Source organism: Hyposmocoma kahamanoa, unplaced genomic scaffold (assembly GCF_003589595.1).
Source record: "Hyposmocoma kahamanoa isolate Upper Pololo Valley unplaced genomic scaffold, ASM358959v1 236, whole genome shotgun sequence".
NCBI lineage: Eukaryota > Metazoa > Arthropoda > Insecta > Lepidoptera > Cosmopterigidae > Hyposmocoma > Hyposmocoma kahamanoa.
The window spans coordinates 468191-489725 of NW_020653753.1; the positions used below are offsets into that span (position 1 = coordinate 468191).

At 36.7% G+C, this 21535-nt stretch overlaps 1 protein-coding gene and 1 non-coding gene across 2 annotated transcripts in view; one reads left to right on the forward strand and one right to left on the reverse strand.

Moving 5' to 3' along the window:
• Nucleotides 1-20743, forward strand: part of LOC113228680 (ATP-binding cassette sub-family A member 1-like) — an 82043-nt gene extending 61300 nt beyond the window's left edge. Inside the window, exons 18-31 of the mRNA XM_026462035.1 lie at nucleotides 2258-2467; nucleotides 2573-2677; nucleotides 3549-3720; nucleotides 4725-4850; nucleotides 5985-6108; nucleotides 7540-7661; nucleotides 8513-8637; nucleotides 10722-10917; nucleotides 11900-12061; nucleotides 15598-15755; nucleotides 16073-16169; nucleotides 17239-17430; nucleotides 18454-18556; nucleotides 19413-20743. Of these exons, the coding sequence (XP_026317820.1) occupies nucleotides 2258-2467; nucleotides 2573-2677; nucleotides 3549-3720; nucleotides 4725-4850; nucleotides 5985-6108; nucleotides 7540-7661; nucleotides 8513-8637; nucleotides 10722-10917; nucleotides 11900-12061; nucleotides 15598-15755; nucleotides 16073-16169; nucleotides 17239-17430; nucleotides 18454-18556; nucleotides 19413-19602 (2082 nt within the window). The 3' untranslated portion in view covers nucleotides 19603-20743. The remainder of the gene's footprint in view (nucleotides 1-2257; nucleotides 2468-2572; nucleotides 2678-3548; nucleotides 3721-4724; nucleotides 4851-5984; nucleotides 6109-7539; nucleotides 7662-8512; nucleotides 8638-10721; nucleotides 10918-11899; nucleotides 12062-15597; nucleotides 15756-16072; nucleotides 16170-17238; nucleotides 17431-18453; nucleotides 18557-19412) is intronic.
• On the reverse strand, nucleotides 11298-11370 carry Trnas-gga. The gene has a single exon. It is a non-coding gene; the product is annotated as a tRNA-Ser (tRNA).
• Nucleotides 20744-21535: the final 792 nt, after the last annotated feature.

Here is a 21535-nt window from a genome sequence, read left to right on the forward strand (position 1 = left end):
GTGTGTGTGTGTGTGTGTGTGTGTGTGTGTGTGTGTGTGTGTGTGTGCGCGCGCGTGCGTGCGTGCGTGCGTGCGTGCGTGTGTGTGTGTGTGTGTGTGTGTGTGTGTGTGTGTGTGTGTGTATGTGTGTGTGTGTGTGTGTGTGTGCGCGCGTGCGTACGTTCGTGCGTGATTGTGTGCGTGCGTGCGTGCGTGCGTGCGTGCGTGCGTGCGTGCATGCTTGCGCGTTTCCGGAACTGGCCACTTATATAAACAATATTTAAAAGTACTTACAACATTTGAAAATGGAACTCTTTGGTTGTAGAATACAGTTTGTTTCATTTGACTGTCACTTGTTTTTACATTGTGGCGTCATTTTAGATATTGGTTGTCTACATCACCAAAGATTTAGCTCGTGAAAATTTTCGTAGTATGATTTTCTACGACTTTCAGTCAAATTTAACAGGTCAGCGGACCTTCGCTCGGCTTCAAACTGCTTATGGCGATGAAGCACCATGCAAGACGGACTATTTGTAGCTGGTTTTCAGAATTCAAACGCGGTCGTGTGAATCTCTGTAACGAATTTCGTAATGGTCGCCTGTCCACTGCTGTGAACAACAAAAACGTCGATGCTGTGCGCCGTATGATCAAAACGGACAGGCTTGTGACGTACCATGAGATTCGGGCATCTTTAGGCATAGGCATGAGTCAAATAAAATCAATACTACACAAACATTTGGGTGTGAAAAAGCTGTGCTCTCGGTGGATCCCTCGGCGTCAAATTTGGTGTGGGACATAGTAACAGGTGATGAAACATGGATTTATAGTTACGATCTCAAAACAAAGCAGCAATCGAGCGTATGGGTCTTTCGAGATGAGCCGAAACCAACCAAACTAGCGCGCGTGCAAAGTGCCTCTAAGCGAATGATTGCTGCTTTTTTAAATAAAACTGGACACGTGGCTATTGTTTGCTTTGGAGAATCGTTGTACCGTGAATAATGATTGGTACACGACCATTTGTTTGCCGGAAGTTATTGACAAACTCCGTAAAAATAACCGTAAACGCCGTATCATCTAGCACCACGATAATGTCAGTTCTCACACGGCCAGACTGACAAATGGATTTTTGAAGGTGAACAACGTTGACCTTATGAACCATCCTGCGTACAGTCCCGACCTGGCACCTTGTGACTATTATTTATTTCCAAAAATTAAGAACCAGTTACGCGCTCATTGATTTTCATCTTCTGAAGAGGCTGTCGAAGAGTATGAAAAATATGTTTCATGTCACGGAGAAGTAGCATAAATGTTTTCAAAATTGGTTCATTCGTATGAAAAAGTGCATTAACGTTAACGGAGAATATTTTGAGAAACAATAAATTCATTTCTGACCATTTATAGTATGTTTTTCTTATTCATTCCAGAAACTTATAGTGCGCCTCACGTAGCAATAAAAAGCTCAGTGTTTTATTCATTATGCGGGAAAAAGTGCTGTGCTAAATAAGATGGTTTACGTATTTACTAATAAATGTTGGTCTTACAAAAAATATACGATACATCTATATTTTGGATAATGTGAAAATATGAATGTGCTAAAGTGTTACACGATAGGATGTACTTTATCCGATCATATAAAATCCTGAAAACAGGCTAAAGTAAAAGTCTAAAAAGAATAATCTATGAATGAAACATGTATCTTTGTACATAATTTTTATGTTGACATATTTCTCTTTAAGTACTACAGGGAATCTACTAAATTTTGGTTTCCAACTGAAAGTTATTAAATTTAAATTTATCCTAAAATTTGCAAATTGTCCAGTGGTTTAGCGACACGCCGCGCCACGCGCTGCCCTGTCAGTCGGCATCAGGCATTTGTGGACGTCGGATCTTTTAAAAAAAAAAAAAGTGCGCATTTGACCTCCATCTCATCTGATAGAAAGTGATGATGAGGTCGACGATGTAGCGTTCACACCTAAATATTGCCTACTCACTCTCGCCTTGAAAAGGTCCAAGTTATAACGTTCAGGGAACAAGTCCGCAGGCAGGGAATTCCACTCCCTGGCCGCTCGCCATATAAATGTGGAAGCGAAACGCTTCGTGCGAATACTGGGAATATCCACAACTGTGTCAAATTTTCTACGCCTGTTCTTATCCCCTGTAGTCGTCGTCGTCGTCCCTCCGCCTCACCTCGTCTAAAATCTAGGCTCGCGTTGAAGCGTTGAATTCAGTACTGTGAAAAATAACAATTTTGATTATTTGTTGTATTTTTTTGTTGTAGGCAGAATCGGACCTGCCAAGAATGCGCTACGAAACGTTAATCGGTGCAACATTTGGTCCCGATAAAATAACGGCCTGGTTCAGCAACTATGGTTACCATGATTCGGCTATCTCCCTCGCACTCGTGAACAACGCCATATTGCAAAGTCAAATGCCTAATAGCACGCTGGAGTTTGTCAATTATCCACTGCCGTATACGATTGAACATTTGGTATGTAGAGGAAGGACTACGCTCAACTGGTGTCCTATTGTAAACAAATATTTCGGTTTTTATATGAACACTTTTATATTTTTAACGTTTTGTTTTTATTTTTAGGTAAAAGTGATGGCCACCGGTAGTAGTATGGGATTCCAGTTCGCTTTCAACATCGGATTTTGTATGGCTTTCGTCACTGCGTTCCTTGTACTATTTGTTGTCAAGGTTTGTGGGTTATTGTACAAATAAATGTAAATAAACTTAGACAACATCACATGCGTTGCTGTGATCCTAAGAGGTAGTCGCTATATTTTCAACATTTATCTTTTTTTTTTAATAATAATAATATTCTGTACCACCTTTACCATTTTAGTCCTACACTTTCACTTATCATCACGTGAGATGGTAGTAACGTAAGGCATCTTCTAACGTTTGTCTCCTATATTACCTAAACAAACTTGTCCTTTAGAATACAACACAAATGTCGTTTCTTGCACGAAAAGAGATATTACATAGAACAACTAAAGCATAAAATGGTTACGTACAATATTACAGCGTTATTGCTGAGTAGCTATCTGTTCCTGACAACATTAGAGTATCGATGATCAAAATTACAAAGGGAATGCACTAAATATTACGTACAGTTATATAATACATTCTTGTTGTTTGTAATATGAAATAAAATTACTTAAAACATGTATTACTTGAATCGCAACGTGTCCCCGTTAATTATGTTACAGCTTTATAATCTTATTATTATAGCTTTGCTCATATCGCAAATTTTCTTAAGAAACTTGACGAGGATGGCAGATCCTCTTCGTCGGCCTAAGTCGGCTTGAAATAAATTTAAACTTCAGAGTGTAACATTCTATCCTATTCATTTCCGAAACCGACTCTCTGGTTTTCAAGTTTCAAAGATATTTTTTTCTTTTTTTTCATAGCCCCGCACCTAGGGAAACCCTGTGTCGCGGGTGCCATAAATTACACCCAAACTCATGAGAGAAATAAATGTAGGTCACACAAATAATCTCTGCGTGGCAGACCTGTATGGTAACCATTCGACCACGGAGGCAGTTAAGGCAATTAAAACTTCCAGGAGCGGATAAGTGGTGCGAAGCTCCTACAGCGAGTGTCCGGCGTGCGGCCTGCCGTGATGTGGATATGTTCATTTTTGTTCGACTGGCTATGGCTGTTCGTCGTCTACCTTTGCATTATCATCGGCCTCGCTTGCTTTCAGGAGAACACACTTAAAACACCTGAAGAATTGGGTACGTCATAATACTTTGATTTCGAAGATTCGATATAAACAACTATCAAGTTGTTTATATCGAATCTTCGTTAATGAGTGATGAATATTACTAAGCTAACGGATAACTCATATGTTTAAGTAGAATTATTGCTCGATATTTTTTATGATACCAAAGGACGGGACGAACAAGTCGGGCGCTTTTCAACGTTGTATCTGTGTCAAATTTTCTTTGTTCTTATTTTATTCTTATTAAATTTTAGCGCGCGGATTGTGAGACGCGAGAACCCTCCCCCACACTTCACCTCCTAAAATCTAGACTCGCGTTAAAATACCTCGCCTTAACCCACATTGATCAGGCACGAAATGTATAAGCGGTCGTATAAAAATGTACAATGCCTCGTCTATACGGTCCAATTTTAGCGCACGTAAAACTAAGCGAGTTAAGTACGTCTTTGTACAGAGTCAAGAGCACGTCAAGGTTAAGATTTTAATTCAACTTTATGCCACTTACTATAACAACGATACGAAGTGATGAGTTTATTAATATTAATTAATGGAAAATGGTACCTCATGTAAGAGGCTGCTTTAGTTGTAGATTGTAGACGGGCCTTTATCGTTAGCGAATATTTATTCGTTTTTTTAGTAGCAGTAGAGCTCCATATGAAAGGGTTCGTCCAAGGAAGTACTGCCAACTTACCGATTTCTGCTGCAAGAGCAGCATTGTGAGCATTACTATATTTCGATTATGAAGAGTAAATAACGGTGCTGGTGAAATTACAGACACATTAGATTTTACGTCTTATGTCTCAGGATGGCGGGCGCATTGGCAGTGCCCTATTGTCGATTGAAACATCTGATCAGCAATGCAATAATTATGGACAGACGTGTCGTTTACCACCAGGCGCTCCACTTGTTTGTCCCGTCTCTTGCTATCACAAAAAAAAATCGCCACCAATACGAAAATGAAGTTTTCAACGTTTTATAATAAGTAAGTCTAATTTAGAACTGTTTATTAAATTCCAGGTAGAGTGCTATTAGTGTTGTCCGTGTTCTCTTTAGCTACGATACCACAGCACTACCTCGCCTGTTCCTACTTCGACGCGCCGGCCTCTGGATTCTCTAAGATGTGTTTCCTTAATATGTTTTTGGGTAAGTGCCGTACATATTTTACATGGCAAGTCACGACTCGACAAAGTCACAACCACTTACGATCTATAAATAAACAGTGAAGAAGGAGAATGAAAAATAATAGTTGAGGCTATTAGCGCAAAAGTGGTGAAACCCACATTTAATTTAGTAGAAGTAGAGCTCCTTGTGAAAGAGCCACCTTACCTATTCCTGCCGTCAAGCAGTAATGTGAGCATTACTATGTTTTGGTTTTGAAGGGTTAGGGTGCTGGTGAAATTACAGGCACATAGGACTTTTCAACTTATGTCTCAGGGTGACGGGCACAGTGACAGATCTTTGCGATTTAAAGCTCTGAGTGGCACTGCAAATGTTATGGATGAGTGTGTTGCTTACCACGAGGCGACTTGTTCGTCCCATCACTAGGTATCCATAAAAAATCCTTCATCGTTAAAGCAAGTGGTGATTGGAAATTTTAGCTAAATGTACATGAACCGAAAAGGCTCATGAGGCATTGGAATCGAACTCTGACCTCTCTAGGGATGGCAAGCGTTCACTATTCTAGGTTATCACTGTTGCCATATACGGCATCATTTCTTAAGGGCAAACCACAATTTTCCGAGAGGACAAGACACGTTACTAACTGGCCGTATTTGTCCATATTTTTCTTAAACTCGTTTAAGCGTATATTTATAACTATTTATTACAGTAGTGCTGTGAGCGAAGCATTCAAAAATTTTTTTTCTACAATATTACTTTAAATAATACTAAAGTACATAATTGTTATATATTTCGATGCTATTTTCGTGTATAAAAATATTAATAATTATATTACGTTGGTGATACTTGATTACTAAACTTAGTTGGAAGAAATCCCACATAAAAATGTTTGTTAATATCTGTAATTTCTTTCATGGTACGATTAAGTGTTAACATACATACATACTGTATATAAAATGAATTTGGCTCATTATATTCTATATGCATTTCACGGGGTTTACGCTTTAGCGCTAATAGCCTCAATTAAGCTTTATTATTAACTTAAAATGCATTACAAGTAAGAATTAAGTGTAAACCGTGCTAAATAAAGTTTCGCTTCAGGGACCGCTTTGTTTACGACAAATAACATTAGTTATTATTACTTAATTTATATTTTAGGTTGCATGCCATTTTTAATAATCGAAGTACTAAAACTTCCCGAAGTGGGAAGCCCATACTACGCGAACATATTCGACTGGGTGTTCTCTCCGCTGCCGCTGTACTGCTTAAGTAGAAGCTTCAGGTGAGTCTTCCATTCACTCATATAGAGGTACAACATAAATAAAATTTCACTATACATGGCAACTCAGCTCTGACCACGCAAATCAACAACTTCTGAACTGAACATAATGGTTTCAAACTAATCAACGTTTGATAACGCCGCTCTGATACCACGTGAAATACTCTATGGATCTCGGTGTCTTTGAGAGATAAGTTTACAGAAATTAAAACCTTTAAACCATAGTTTCCCAAAATGGTCCCTACCGTCCCCCAGTGCGCGCTGAAGAGTTCTAGGTAGGGGCGTCGGAAGCAATTCCCCCAATTGCGTTGCCAAATGCGTTGAAGCAGGCCACGGCGTGCTACAGCATTAAAAAAAAAAAATTGAATAACTATACTACGTTTATATGTATATTTTCAAATTTCTTTATCTTGCCTAACGGGCGGTAAGCAAAAATGTTTGGGAATCTATGTCTTTAACAAACGCGAGGTTCAATGCCCTGTACTACAAAATATTGCAATGTACCATTTCCATGCTAATTATTTTTAAATATGAACCCATCGTGTTTTCTTTATGTGGTAAATATTTTACCATTATACGTTTAAAACTGACGCAACGTAGTTTATTGAGTACGTAAAAAAACATATAAGGTGACAAATAATTTACCTTTATTTTTTTATTAAATTTATTAAAAGTTAACATTATTACACTACCGTCTACTATACTACTAAATCGAGGTATTAAATGTAATTTCTGTGGTTCTACTTAAAAGGGGTACAAGTCAAAAAAGCCAACTTTACAAGGAAAGGCGAAAAACTTTTAACGGCTTGAAACTGTTTTTCGCGTCTCCTTAAAAACGTAAACTTGAGTTTTTTGATTTGGTCCCCTTTTCACTAGAGCCACAGATTTATGTTAAGAATAGTAATTCTTTTTAATGAAAAATAGTGACAGCCAATATTAATACGACAAATAAAAATAAACTAGCTGGCCTTGACAGTCGTCTTCACAAAGTCCCAAATTCATTTAAGGGGCAATACACTTCTATAATAAGATTCCGGTTGATATACAAAGTTAGCCGTACTTGAGGTTCAAATCTATACTGAAACAAAAACTTTATACTAAAGTTTTTTGTTATACAGCTTTTGCGTACTAGGATGATAAAAATTCGTGCCCCGTTTAGCTCTTTCAGGTAGTCTCGATTTATGTTGTTTTATATTATAAATGATAAATGTGTACAAATATTTTTTTAAAAAACGAGCAACTTCTAGAGTTTGATTGTAGATAAATAATAATATATTTAAAAAATGTAAAAAGTCGCATGCATCCCGTTCCGTGGCATACATTGCCTTATTAATTGAGTTTTATTGTCCTGGATTAACCTTAACTTTCTAAGTTATAAATAGGGGATTATCGGTTCGCACTACTTATTTTTCTTACTTTACGTGTGTTCTTCAGGGACATGAGCGTGTCAGCATTCTCGATCCTTGCGTGCGACAGTCTGTGCGACCAGTTTGTCAACATTGCGAACTGCTCACGCGCCACTATCTGCAACCGTATGAACATCACCGTGTGTTGTAGTAAGTGAGTCCTCTAGATTCTGTGTATTTTGTAGACTTAGCTACATTTCTGCTTCTGTCTGTCACGCGTATGTGCTATGCATTTCTGTTTGAATAGGTTCAGACAGGCGTGTCGCTTACCACCAGGTGCACTTAGTATTATAAAAAAGAGCATATTAAAAACTATATTAAAAAAGCGGCAGAAACACTGGCTTTATTTCTGAATATTTTTATTTTAAAACGAAAATAAAGCCATTTGAAAAATGTATATCGTATATAGTATACGTGTTCTGTTTAGTTCAGTTGATGTAAAAAAAAATCATTGGTATATGTAAAGTACCTATCGTAAAATTTCGAGGTAAGTTTGGGTTTTTTTTCTAACGCGAACATGATTAGGAATCGTGTTTCGTGTTAATTAGTGCGTATCCTCAATTTTACTATATATTTTTTCCAAACTAATTGATTCAACACTTACACTGTTATGCGGAATCAACCAAAGCCATTTAAGGTTGTACAGACTCGTAATGTAATATAGGGATAGAGTGTGTTAGTATGACGTTTTTGAAAAGATTATCAATCGAGAACACTATCTATTTTCATAAATAAAACATCGTGAAGAAACCTGCATGATGAAGGTTCACAACCCTTGGGAACCGTGTGAAGTATGGCCGATGATGACCTACTTGAAGGAGACCAGCAGTGAGACGTATGATAGGATATGGATATCGTTTGTGTGGATTTTTATGACCCGCGAATTTTTAGTAGCTTTGCGAGATATTTCCAATTTGTATATGGTGCAAATTAGTAAAGCATAGAGCAAGGATCACGGTGACACCAATAAACGAAATTCTTATTTTTTTTTAAATTTTCAGTCGAAGACAACCCTTATCTGAAATGGAACGAGCCAGGCATCGGCCGGTACCTCTTCATGATGACGTTAGTCGGCGTTATATTGTTCACCGTGTTGCTCCTTAAGGAATATGAAGTTTTTAATGAGGTAAGTCTTTTATTATATATACAAAAACTGAACAACACAAAAAAAATTCGGTCATTCGGTCTGACTGGATACGAACCAGTGTCAGTTGCCACACCGGGGCAACCGCTCTTACCAACAGAGCTAAGACGCTGCGATCGTGTACAGTTTTTTTTATAATATCACGTGACGGGACAAACAAGTCGTGCGCCTGATGGTAAGGTAGACGCCTGTCGCAAAGATCAGAGCCACTGCGCCCGTCACCCTGAGACATTAAGTAGACAAGTCCCATGTGCCTGCATTGTCACCAGCACCCCTACCCTTCAACACCGGTACGCAGTAATGCTGACATTACCGCTTGGCGGCAGAAATAGTTAAGGTGGTAGTACTTTCCCTGGACGACCACTTTCACCGGGAGCTCTACTGCTACTAGAGATTCCCGAACACAACCAAATGTATAATGTGTGCATTGTTTCACATCAATTTGTTGATCCACCTATACTGCCCTCCTTGTCATAAACAACGCATTTGCATGTTGGTAAATTTCGAGATATTGACACCTAAAGTTTTTTTCTTTAAAAAATGTTAATTATGCTGATTTTGCTTAACGATAAAATTAAAACTAAATAAGATATGAAAAGGGGTGTTGTAGGTTTCGTTTCGCTAATTCAAGATACCGCATTTGAAACCAAATACTGTCGTCGTAGCTTAACATTGTGGAATTATTATCAATATCTAACAGTGTTATCTATTCACATAACTTATTAGACGGAAATTCGGATGCTTATTTACCTACAATTTCATGCTCGCTAAATATGGAATGCGTTTTTGTATCGTAAAAATACCGCGCCACCGGGATTGTTAAAAACATGCAGTAAAGTATATAATTGAAGGAAAATTTGTTATTTGTAATTTTATATAACATTTACATAATTTTTTCTTATATCTAGAAAGTTGAAAATGTAAAGACATAAGATATAAAAAAAAATGGGAAACTAACGTGAGACTCCGACATAGTCACTAAATACGCGGGTTACGTATTACTCACGTGGTATTTTTAAGAAGCCTCTTTTATACTTTCGTAGCGAATCAGGGGCAACAGTGAACTTTAGGTATAAAAGCATCCGAGTTTCCGACCACTGTATCGATGTGAATTTAATTTTAAAATTAATATTAATTATTTGTATGTATTAGGATAGTTAGGATTTCGATTATTATTTTAAAGATTTTATTTAATACTAACTTTGTATACATGTCTGTGGACTACTCTCAAGGGGGTGATTCACGTAATCAAACCGTTACGATATCGTAGCGATTTAGTCGGTGAACTGCTTTTTCGTATTCACATGTGACAGTGAACGCCAACGAGTCCAATTTTAAAGTCGTTCGATCTAAATGTCGTTAAAGTGTATTCTGGTATATGTATCGAACTTGAATCGACTCTAAACGACAAGTTATACGTATTCTGCTAACATTTTGACAGTTCTTTCAATAGACTTTCGACGACTAAATGTCAAATTTCACAATCCAAGATGTCGTCATTATTCGTTACGTTTCGATTCTACTCATATCAACGTTCGTTCAAGTGATACGTGAATACCCATTTTGGATAGGACTTCCATCTAACGACTACGTAACTTCAACGATATTTTGATAGCTTGAACTTACGTGAATCGCACTACTGAACTGCCCATGTAAATTTACATACTGAGAAATTAAGGACTTTAGTCTGTATTGTATACTTGCATAAATTAATTAATTAATTGAGAAAACACTTTTTTTAAATAAATAAAAAATACTGAATAAAACCAATACCTATGTACATTCTCGTTTAGAAATTGATAATTAAGTGTTATCTATAAACCAAAAAAAAAATCACATTATTCGCAATAAAATCCATACAATATTTTCTTTTATTTTATTTTCAAATTATGTTTCTCTGTTTCACAATTTTGATTTACGACAGTATTTGGTTTCACGTGCGATATTAATGTTAATAAATCAATTTCGCTAAAATATTAGTTACGTCGTTTATGATAAGGATGGCAGATTCATTAACTAGAACAGTATTTATAATACAGCTTGAGTTTGTGACACATTGTCTACAGCTAAAGCTGCGCATAGAAAAGAAATCTCACATCTACCCACAACCGCCTTTACCGACGGATGAAGATAGCGACGTAGCGTTTGAAAGGCACTACGTGGAGTCCCTCCACCGACGCAAGCTCGTCGAACAGAGCCTCGTGTGCAAGGACCTTACTAAATATTACAAACATTTCTTGGCTGTGAACAGACTTACATTTGGTAAGTATATTGTAACTGAGAAGGATGTATGATCGGTCTATTTTGTATTTGAATTATTTAATCGAAATCGATAAGATTTTAGATTTTTTGGTTGCTTGAATGTCCTTCAAACTAGTCTTGATTTTGAGTTAAAAATAATTCAAGTACGTAGCGTGCATTACGCAAGATATCACTCAGAACTGATATTCGCTGTTATGTCAATCAGCTGACGTCAGTTTATTGTCATGTTTACATAACTTTTTGTAATTACTAAGCGGACAACTAGATACTGGCGAAAGCAGAAAAGCCAATAAGCACAAATAAGGTGTTTTACCCTTTCATGATATGACAATAACGTCTTATGATTATTAGTATAAAGATCGAACACATTGAACCATTTGTTGACCCGATGGGACTTGAACCCATGACCACGCTGTTCCGTAGCGCAGCTCTAACCAACTGAGCTACAGGTCAAGTTATTGAGTTGTCGAAATTCTCCTGTGTGCTTTTGGTCTTTGTACTGGCATTTTTTTGGCGCTCATCGCCGCTAGTGACATGTAGTGAGAGATTTTAGAACCTTCTCAATGCCGAACAATAATTTTCATTTTGATACGACTGCCTTATTGCATCATTACGGAATGACGTTTTAAGTCAATTTGATCTTTTAAGTACATTACATAAATAAAAATTTCAAGGTTCTCAGAACCAATAGGTCGACAAGGTGTCCGGCGTTTTAGGGCATTAGGGCATCGACTGTATAGGTATAACTAGAGTAGTCACCCGAGGCACTGGCCTCTTGAAAACCGAATAAAGTCTGTGAAAACCCTGTAGACTGGCTGATCCGGGGTCAGGACCTGAACTTAGAAGGTCCCTGTGCTTGCACAGGTTATTGTGCCCGCATATCCAAGAGGTTGATAGGGAGGGTAACTTTAATCAAAACACATGTCGAAGATACGGGAGCTGTACATAACTAGTTTTATGAAATTATTTATTTTCCTTTTAGCGGTTCGAAACGGCGAATGTTTCGGGTTACTCGGCATCAATGGGGCAGGCAAGACGAGCACGTTCAAGATGCTGACGGGCGACTACCCCATCTCGCTGGGCGACGCTTTCGTGCACGGGGTCTCTGTTAAGTCAAACATTCGGGAAGTGCACCAATACATTGGTAATTAATATTTTAAATTCTATTGTCACACCACACTAGCGTTATTGACTACATTTGCCTTAATAGTGCCACATAACAGTTTTCGTAACTTTATTTTGGTATAGGGTGCTGGATTTGATTTCGTTTTACTGGCACTTATTATTTTCTTTACTGTAGTCTGACTTTTTTAAAGATGGAGTAAAATGACAGTTAATTGCGCAAACATATTGCTCGCTTACTAGTAACTAGTGATTGCAGTCGATGAATGTTCTATCGACTATCGACTGAATGTTGATCACGCTTATGTAAGTTTACACATACATACACTACATTTAGAATTATATCTATTAAAAATACAAAGAGGAAACATATTTTAAAGTTTTTCAGTTTAATTCAATGTAAATAATTAAATCCGCTTGTTTTTGTTAAAATGTATGTAAATGAAAACTTATTTCGATACTAGTTGGCCAACTATCAAAATAACAATGAATAACGCTATAATCAATTATCACACTCAAACACACGACCAATTTTTAAATATTGTCTTAGCAATCTCAAGTAATATAATATGATATAATATAATATAATATAATATAATATAATATAATATAATATAATATAATACAATACAATTGTAGTACAGTACAGTGCAGTGCAGTGCAGTGCAATGCAATGCAATGCAATGCAATGCAATGCAATACAATACAATATATTTTTTATATAATATCAAGTGAAGGGATGAACAAGTCGTGCGCCTGATGGTAAGCTACATGCCTGTCCATAACAGTTACAGTGCCACTCACAGCTTTAAATTGCAAAGGTCTGAGGGGCACTACCACTGCGCCCGTCACCTTGAGACATAAGTTGACAAGTCCCATGTGTCAGTAATTTCATCAACACCCTTACCCTTCAAACCTGGAACATAGTAATGCTGACATTACTGCTTGGCGGCAGAAATAGGTAAGGTAAGAAAAAGGCAGTACTTTCCTGGACGAACTCTTACACAAGGAGCTCTACTGCTACTAAAATACTACATACTCCTCTCTTTAGTTATTAAAAAAAACAAGTTATTATTGTACAACAGTTTTTTTTGTACAACTGTTTTTATTGTACATCAGTTGTACATCTGTGTAGATTTAGGTGATGGAGAGCCTGGAGATTCGCAACACAGGTATTTTCCTAGTGCAAAGTCCAGCTTATATATTATATATAAGCTGGAGTTTGCACTTATTATACAATGTGTTGATTTGCATTCTCGCCATATTTACAGAGGTCATTCTATATACGAAAGTGAACCCAAATCGCTAAAAAATAAATTTCCTAAATTCTTATTTTTTATTTAATTGCGGTAACCAAGTTTGATCCAAAGGTCAGGTTGACTTGTACTATACGTGCCACAGGTACCGGCAACCATGTGAACAATGACCTATGCGCAGTATACGCAGGAAGTAAGCATTTTCGACCTATTTGGTGGCAGGGTGCTAGTAGAGACGGGAGGAGATCGTATCGAGTATCTGATTGGTAGATCATCAGTCCACCTTACTTATTGCGTCTGCGTTCATCGCGCATACGTTCCAGTTTGTGACAAAATGCAATGTGGTTTGTGTGTGATGTAAATAAGAGTTAGTGCAAAAAGCTACCATGTGCATTACCATAAAGTGCGTTCTTATGCCATGATGTGAAACGAACGAAACTCTGCATATCTGTGGCTGGCTCCTGTACAGAGCCTGCCACCAGCTGTGGAGCTAGGTACTTCTAGCACTACTTTTATGTAACCTAAAGTTGGTAAGTACCAAATCTAAATTACAAAAAATCTTTTTTGATCTTTCAACGACTTTTTTAGTCGTAGCGCCATCTATGAAAAATATATTGCCGATTTATCACCCAGTTAGTACCTTTACAGCTACCAGTCCTGGCGAGAGATGTCGCTATTCACTGTCTTAATTAAATTTTTATTGAATTGATATTCAATTATTTTTTGTGAAATTACTCCACTAGTTTGTTATAATTATTAATACAAAGATCGAACACTCAGAAAAAATTCCTTCGATCCGGTCGGATTCGAACCGACGTCTTCTTGCATACCGTGCCAGACGCTATACCAACTAAGCCACGGAACGAACCAACGGACCTCACGAATTTTTCTATGTGCTTGCGTCGTGTCTTTGTACTTGGTCTTTCAATGACTTTTTTAGTCGCAGCGCGAAAAAACTCATGTAAATAATTAGTAAATTATAATAATACTAGTACATAAACATGAATTAAAAAATAGGTAAATAAGCGATTGAGAATGTTTACGTATCGCTCGGTGAAGCGAGTGGCGGGGTCATTGTCCTCTGCGGTGAGTACACTTGCGGGACAATTTTACAAAATTTTACTAGATACAATTAGCCAGAATATTGAACAGAATATTTTGTAAATATATTTAGATGATTTAGCATTATTTCTATTATAAATTTCTTAAATATGGCAAGAATGCAAATGAAGACCCCGTATATATTATAACTTAATATTAAAAGGAACCTTTTAATATTAAGTTATTGTACCAAAACTTTTATACTTTACATTTGTAGAGAGTAATAAATATTTTTGTATTTAGTATTTTTTTGTATTAGAACATCGTAACTTCACAATTCAGATACTTTTGGCTAAATTTGACCTGTCACAATATATCGATACAACTACATGACTATTTAAAATTTTTTGAAAGCAAGCCACCCTGCAAATGTAATTTTACTCCGTCTTCAAAAAAGACAGACTATAGACCTGGTAATTTGTGCAATTCTTTCATGGTGTTTTAATAAGTGTCCAGTAAACATTGCTAACCAATACATTAGGTATATACTGTCACTGTACTGCTAATTCTGACGACCTCGGTGACTATTGCTTTGTGGGCGCAAGATGAGCGAGGTTCCGAGTGCGAGTCCCGGTTATGAACTTTTCTAAATTGGTTCTTTCCTGGGCGTTCTAATTAGTGCCCCGGAATGAGTACCTTTTGCCTGGTACTCATAGTACAGGGAACTCCCTAGTGGGAGACTAGGTGATTGCCCGGCAAATTATTATCATTATAATTAAAATAATAAATAAATATTAGACAACATGACATACGTTGCTCCGATCCCAAAGTAAGTAACTAAAGCATTTGTTATGGATATCAGAGACAACGACGGTATCGCAAACAAATTCCTTCTTAAATTTAACGACGCCTTCTATTTTCAGTAGAACCAAATTTAGATAATGGTCTTTTCTGAGTTGGCTTTTGGTACTTACAATACACGGAATTTCCCAGATTCAGACCATATAATTAGTACGTAATGATTGACTATGCCAGAAACCAAGTACCAAAGCAAAGAAATTCACTCCGGAGCACATATCAAAACATTTACCAAATTGGTCCAACCGGAGATCGAACCTGGGCCCTCCTAATCCTTCCGGACTTCAGAGATGATGACATAATGAAAACCGGTGTGTCGTCTAATCGTTAAATAATTGTAATTAAATGGCCCTAAGACTATTTGATTTTGCTTGAAAGACTATTTATTCCCAAAATCTCCCAGGTTATTGCCCGCAGTTCGACGCACTGTTCGACAATTTAACAGCTCGTGAGACGTTGAGGATATTCTGTCTAATGCGAGGGATTCCCGTCAAGACTGGTGCGAAGCGGGCTATGAAACTCGCTTCTATGCTCGGTTTCACTAAACACTATGATAAGAAGGTGAGATTTAAAAAACGATTAAGGGTTGGTACCCACTTGGCCACATACGACACCGGTATAGTATCAAAAACGCCATCATCGGTACTAAGTCGCAAGTGGATTGTGGCTAGTCGCCCATAAAAAAAACATTTTTTTAAAAGTGCAGTGCGATTGGATGCAGAATGGAATCTAACCCTTATTAACTTGAAGGTTGAGTTGTAAATGTCATAAAATAATTTAAAAAAATAAGACAATTTTTGTGTCCATCCCAAATTATTTTCAGTATTTTTTTTAAATACTTGAATAAAAAATAAGCTTATTATGCTGTACTTTGGCAGGTTTGCGAATGCAGTGGCGGGACAAAGAGAAAAATTAGCACTGCGGTTGCGCTCCTTGGGGATTCGCCACTCATTTTCTTAGACGAGCCTACGACAGGTAAATTATAAACAAGACCCCACGTAATTAGTCAGGAACAGGAATTATTAATAAATAATTGCGTATCTAGCACGCAAAACCGACCAATAATGGCTAATGTCGTCACGTGATTATTGCAACCAATGGAAAGTACAGTGTTTTATGTACAATACAATTTAGTACATTCTGAGTACAGCTGTGTAATCATCGAGTATATAACCAGAAATAGAGACGAAATGCCATTTAATTTGTTTGAAAACTATTCTGCCAAATCATTACTGTGACAACTGCGCTCAGATTGGCCAGCCCGAATTCGAAACAATTGACGTGTATCGTCAATTGTTTCACTTCAAATCGACCAATTTAACTTGAGCTTTGCTATAATGGACGAATATTGAAAAATTAAATATTTAGTTAACGACGAAATGTAATTCTGTTTGTTTTATAATTAGATGTTTTGCTGTTTTTCCCACACCACCGAATGGAACAGACCCCATTCTTAAAGATATTATCTTTATTGCAATAAAGACATAATATTTCTGGAATATACGGAGACGTTGTCAACATGTCAGTTGTTGGCGTTATACTATTTCAGTTTTCTAATTTGTGATTTCAGCTCAAACGAGAGTTGATATTTAAAAGTGATATAAGGCCCATTTACTTGATGAGTTGCCAGGGGTGGATGGCCCTATTTCGTGTCTTATTTATGGTTATATTCTCGATGTGTGTAATCAATCGAATATAGACTGTTATGGTTTGGGCCACTATTCTTGAAAAAGCAGTACCTAGACGTTTTAAAAGGCGTATTTTCAGGTAATGTCAGAATAGTCTTGTTGAAATTATCCCGCGTGCAGCGCGACATAACTGTTACGTAAACTGTCACTCCTCCCCACTGCGGTAGCTACCTCAGGAACCAACCCAGTAAACCTGTAACAAACTAGTCACCCTGCCTGACAAAACATTTGGTATCTGGGGTGGTTATGTACCACCGGTGGCTATTTGAAAATCTGTCATATCCAACAAGAAATGACGGTCATTTTGATCCCGGTCTAAACTTGTTCTTTTACTACTACTTTTTTTTTAAATTCAGGCATGGATCCAGCTTCTAAACGCTTAGTATGGAGCTCAGTGAGTGACGCAGTGGCAAGTGGGCGTAGCATCGTACTGACGTCGCACAGTATGGAGGAATGCGAGGCATTGTGCTCCAGACTCACAGTAATGGTAGCCGGGCGACTGCACTGCCTTGGGCCACTGCAGCATCTTAAGAGTAAATTTTCGCAAGGTAATGACTTATCATTTTTGAGGTCAAGTACACCGTCGCCTTTGGAATGAAAATCTCGCATATGCATTTTGACGTAATTTGTTTTTTGTTGAAGCAAAACTTATAAACTTCTTGCTTAAATTATTAAATTAATATAGCATCTGAAAGTAGTATAATTCACCAATTAAAATGCTAAACTACGAACGTTATTGTGTTTATTATATTTTACATCACATTTTTGTCTTTTTCCTGAAAAAATCCATAGAAATCACATACGAGGTTTTTATTCGCTCTAAGACAATGATACCTGTATCTATTCCTATAGACACTACTGCTGTTTATCTGAACCGGACATTGTAAAATAAATCATTGAGATACTTTCTTTGCTTGCAAAACCGCAGTAGTGTAGGAAAACTTCATCTTCATCTGTTTATCTGCTATCTTCATTGTTTTGCTGGGTTCGAAGTGATAATTATCATTAATAATTTTTATGATAATTGTCACGATAATTATCATTGATAAGTTTTATGATAATTGTCACGATAATAATTATCATTGATAAACTTTTATGGTAATTGTCACTAAAATTATCTTAATAAATATATTTTAATAATTATCTTGATATTTAAAATTAACAGAACAACACAATGCGGTTTGTATCAAAGACAACCAAATATGTCAAAAGTCAATTTTAACATAAAGTCACAAACCAAATCGTTTTCCCTAAGACTTTTCGTCATGTTTACCTTCGATTTATCACTGTTTGTCACTTTCAGTCAACAATTAAAGAGACAAAACTATTAATCGGCATGAATAATTATCATATATGTACCGGATAATTATTATATAATTGTCAAATAAAATAAATACTAGAATAGTTAATTTCGGAACTTGTTGTTTAGTCACATTCGTTCAAGTCTATGTTCAGCTCGGGTTCCTAATTATTCAGAGTCCCGAAAAAAGTAAGTACACCCCAAAGGTGGGAAATAGATGTTTTATTATTATATAGATTGTCATTTTATTTGTATTTTTTTATTTTAACAGGATACACGTTAATAATAAAAAGCAAAAGTTTACCTAAAAGAGACGATAACGTAGCAACTGTCCATCAATACGTCACAAAGGAATTCTCCGACATCCGGCTTGTGTAAGTTCTTGATTATTTCTTTTAGCTTATTGCCACACTAAACTACAGCCATAATTGAGGCTTTAGCGCAAGTGCTGTAACCCCATAAAATGCATATTGAAGATGAGAGATTTAAATTCATTTTATTCATAGTAATCAATCATATATGACCAATATACATTTATTTTCTATCATTTTAGTATCCAAATATATAATAATTATGTATAGTCTGTCTAGTCATTTTTGGGAAAATTTTAACTACTTTCACAATCTATCGATAAAACTATCGATAACTACTACATGACTATTTAAAATTTTACGAAAACTGGCAACCCTGCAAATGCCATTTTACTCCATCTTCAAAAAGATACTATACTTTAATGTCATTTAAAGTAATATTGTAAACAGAAATTAAATGTGGGTTACACCACTTAGATTTAAATATGGTGATGATCTTTGGAACTTTGAAGGAAACCCCTTCGTCCAATCACCATCTTCTGATTTTGCGGGACGCGCGCGGAGAAGTTAATGATTCGTGGAGTATGTTCATATAATTTTGAATGAATGGATTAAACCAGTTTCACTACCTAGCAGCAGGAGGACTAGAACGATTATCAGTCTCGAGTTCGACTAATCACTGGACGTGACGTCTCTGAGGCCCCTTTATTCTACTTCTAGCTTAGTTTAACTGAATAATCTGACCACTGATAAAAGATAAACATCTTCGTAATTTCCATGTATTAGTTATTCTACCTTACTAGTGAATAACACATGGAATATATTTTCTGTCAATTTGGTTGTATAAACCTCTACAATATTCCTTGAAATACTTTTGTATATTTGGGAATATATGATTAAAAGTACTTAAAATTTCCAGTGAAACCTACCTGGGCATCAGCACATATTACTTAAACGATGTCGGTTTGCCATGGTGGCAGGTATTCCACATAATGGAGAAAGACCGAGATTCTCTCCCCATAGAAGACTATTCCGTGACTCAAACAACGTTGGAACAAGTATTTCTCATGTTTACAAGGACACAGGGCGAAACGGAATCAAGAGTATAGTTTGACAAGTTAGTAGAGAATATTGGTTACTTGACAATATTCTCTACTAACTTGTTAAACTTATTTAATGAGGACTCAATCTCAGAATTACAATGTATTAGTAACTGATCTGATGATGTAATGGTAAGCTACTCATCAGTAGTTTTGCAGTAAGCGTGTCCGATTACTAAATGTTCAAGGTCGGGTACAGTCCAGCTGTCAGTAGCAAACCCGTCTGACGTATTTTCGTTCAGGGAGACCAACACACGCAACCAAAGTGTTTTTTGTACGTGCGTAAATATGGGTGCAATACGATTCAAGACCACGCAGGGGTCCATTAAATTATCCTTTCATCACATTCGTATGTATATAGTATGATTACCTTTTTTCTTGGCTGTAATGAGAAGAAAAAAGGCCCGAGCGTCTTATTTGAGGCATTATAGTCAAGTGTGCATGCAATCATACTATTTACACGCAAATGTGATGAAAAACATTGTATGTTTCACGGGCGGTACGGGAATTACGAACCTCGACAGTCTTCGCCTTCGGGCTTCTGTTAGAGTCTCGTTCGCAATTCCTTATTTACCGCCCTTAAAACACAATGCACTATTAAAGGAATATTACAATTTCTTTACCTTAGACCAATGCTGTTAAACCTTTTGTTATTGTATAGCTAGCTGTACCTGACGTATAAATACTGTTGTTATAAACCGTCATACTAGGTAAAATTACGTCACAAATCTACCTAAAAAAACTTCTAACCGTCGCTTAGGAAACAACATCGTTTAATAGGTCTCACAAGGTGCGCTGACGGCGAAAAAAGTCGTTCAGCCCAATGCAATCGCAGTCGGCTTGCGAAAAGGCGTGGCAAACTACTTTCCGCTGGACGGAACGATCTTTTTATTATTTGTTTAATAGCGGCTACTGTGCTTGGGCCAGTGTCAGTTTCGATGTACCTTGCCAAATAATATTGATCAAGAACGCCAACCCTTGGCAGCAAGCAAGGTATTTATTTTTGGAAGAGCTTCTTCGACGGACTGCTGCGTTTTATTTTCTCTCACAGACGACTACAGACGATCCCTCTTACGTAAAGTATCGTATGTCGAAATTGCCCAGTTGATACGGGAAAAGTTTTAAAGTTCTGAGTTCACTGAAATGAGCATACCACGTGACTTTAGCATTTCTCAGTTTTATTCGGCAAAGCTCATATAGAGTATTATAAAATCCTAGATATCGGTTAGATGATCTATGATGATCTATTAGATGATCACTCTACGACATACGATACTTTGCGTAGGAGGGGTCGAGATACTTGATAAAAAATTAAAATAAAGTGTCAATATGAATAGAAATAATACTATTACTTTTTATGCATAAATTCAGCACCTAATAATAACAATAGCTTAAAAAAAGTTGTATACAACAATACACTCCCGAACATATAGATGATTTAAAAAAACTGAACTGTATCTGATGGACGAATCCGCCGAGTCGTAGACTTGCTCAATGTTGTTACATGGTTGTTCAATGAATAAAAAACTCGACAACTAACTCAAAATAAAATTCTTTATTTATCATATTATTTCGAGACACCTTGTATTTTTATTTTCAAAGGCCTAGAATGCAAAAAAATATTGTCATCATTGAAGAAAAAAATTTCCCGGTTTTACAAATCCAAATTTTCAACAAGGACTTGAAGTTTAATAATCAAACATTGTTTAAGTTTAGGGCATTTTGATTCTGAAAATTCAAGTTTGAATATTCGTGAATTATGTCCGTGAGTGTACCTCTCTATGCAGTTTTTTTCAAATTACAATGACTTGAAATAACTTGAGCAGTATTGCTTACTAAGCGACGATATTTGAAACCGATACAAACCATGTACTTATCAACGATTTTGTATTATCTAGATGGTAGGTACAAACAAAATGAGTGTAAACATTGGTATTTGAAT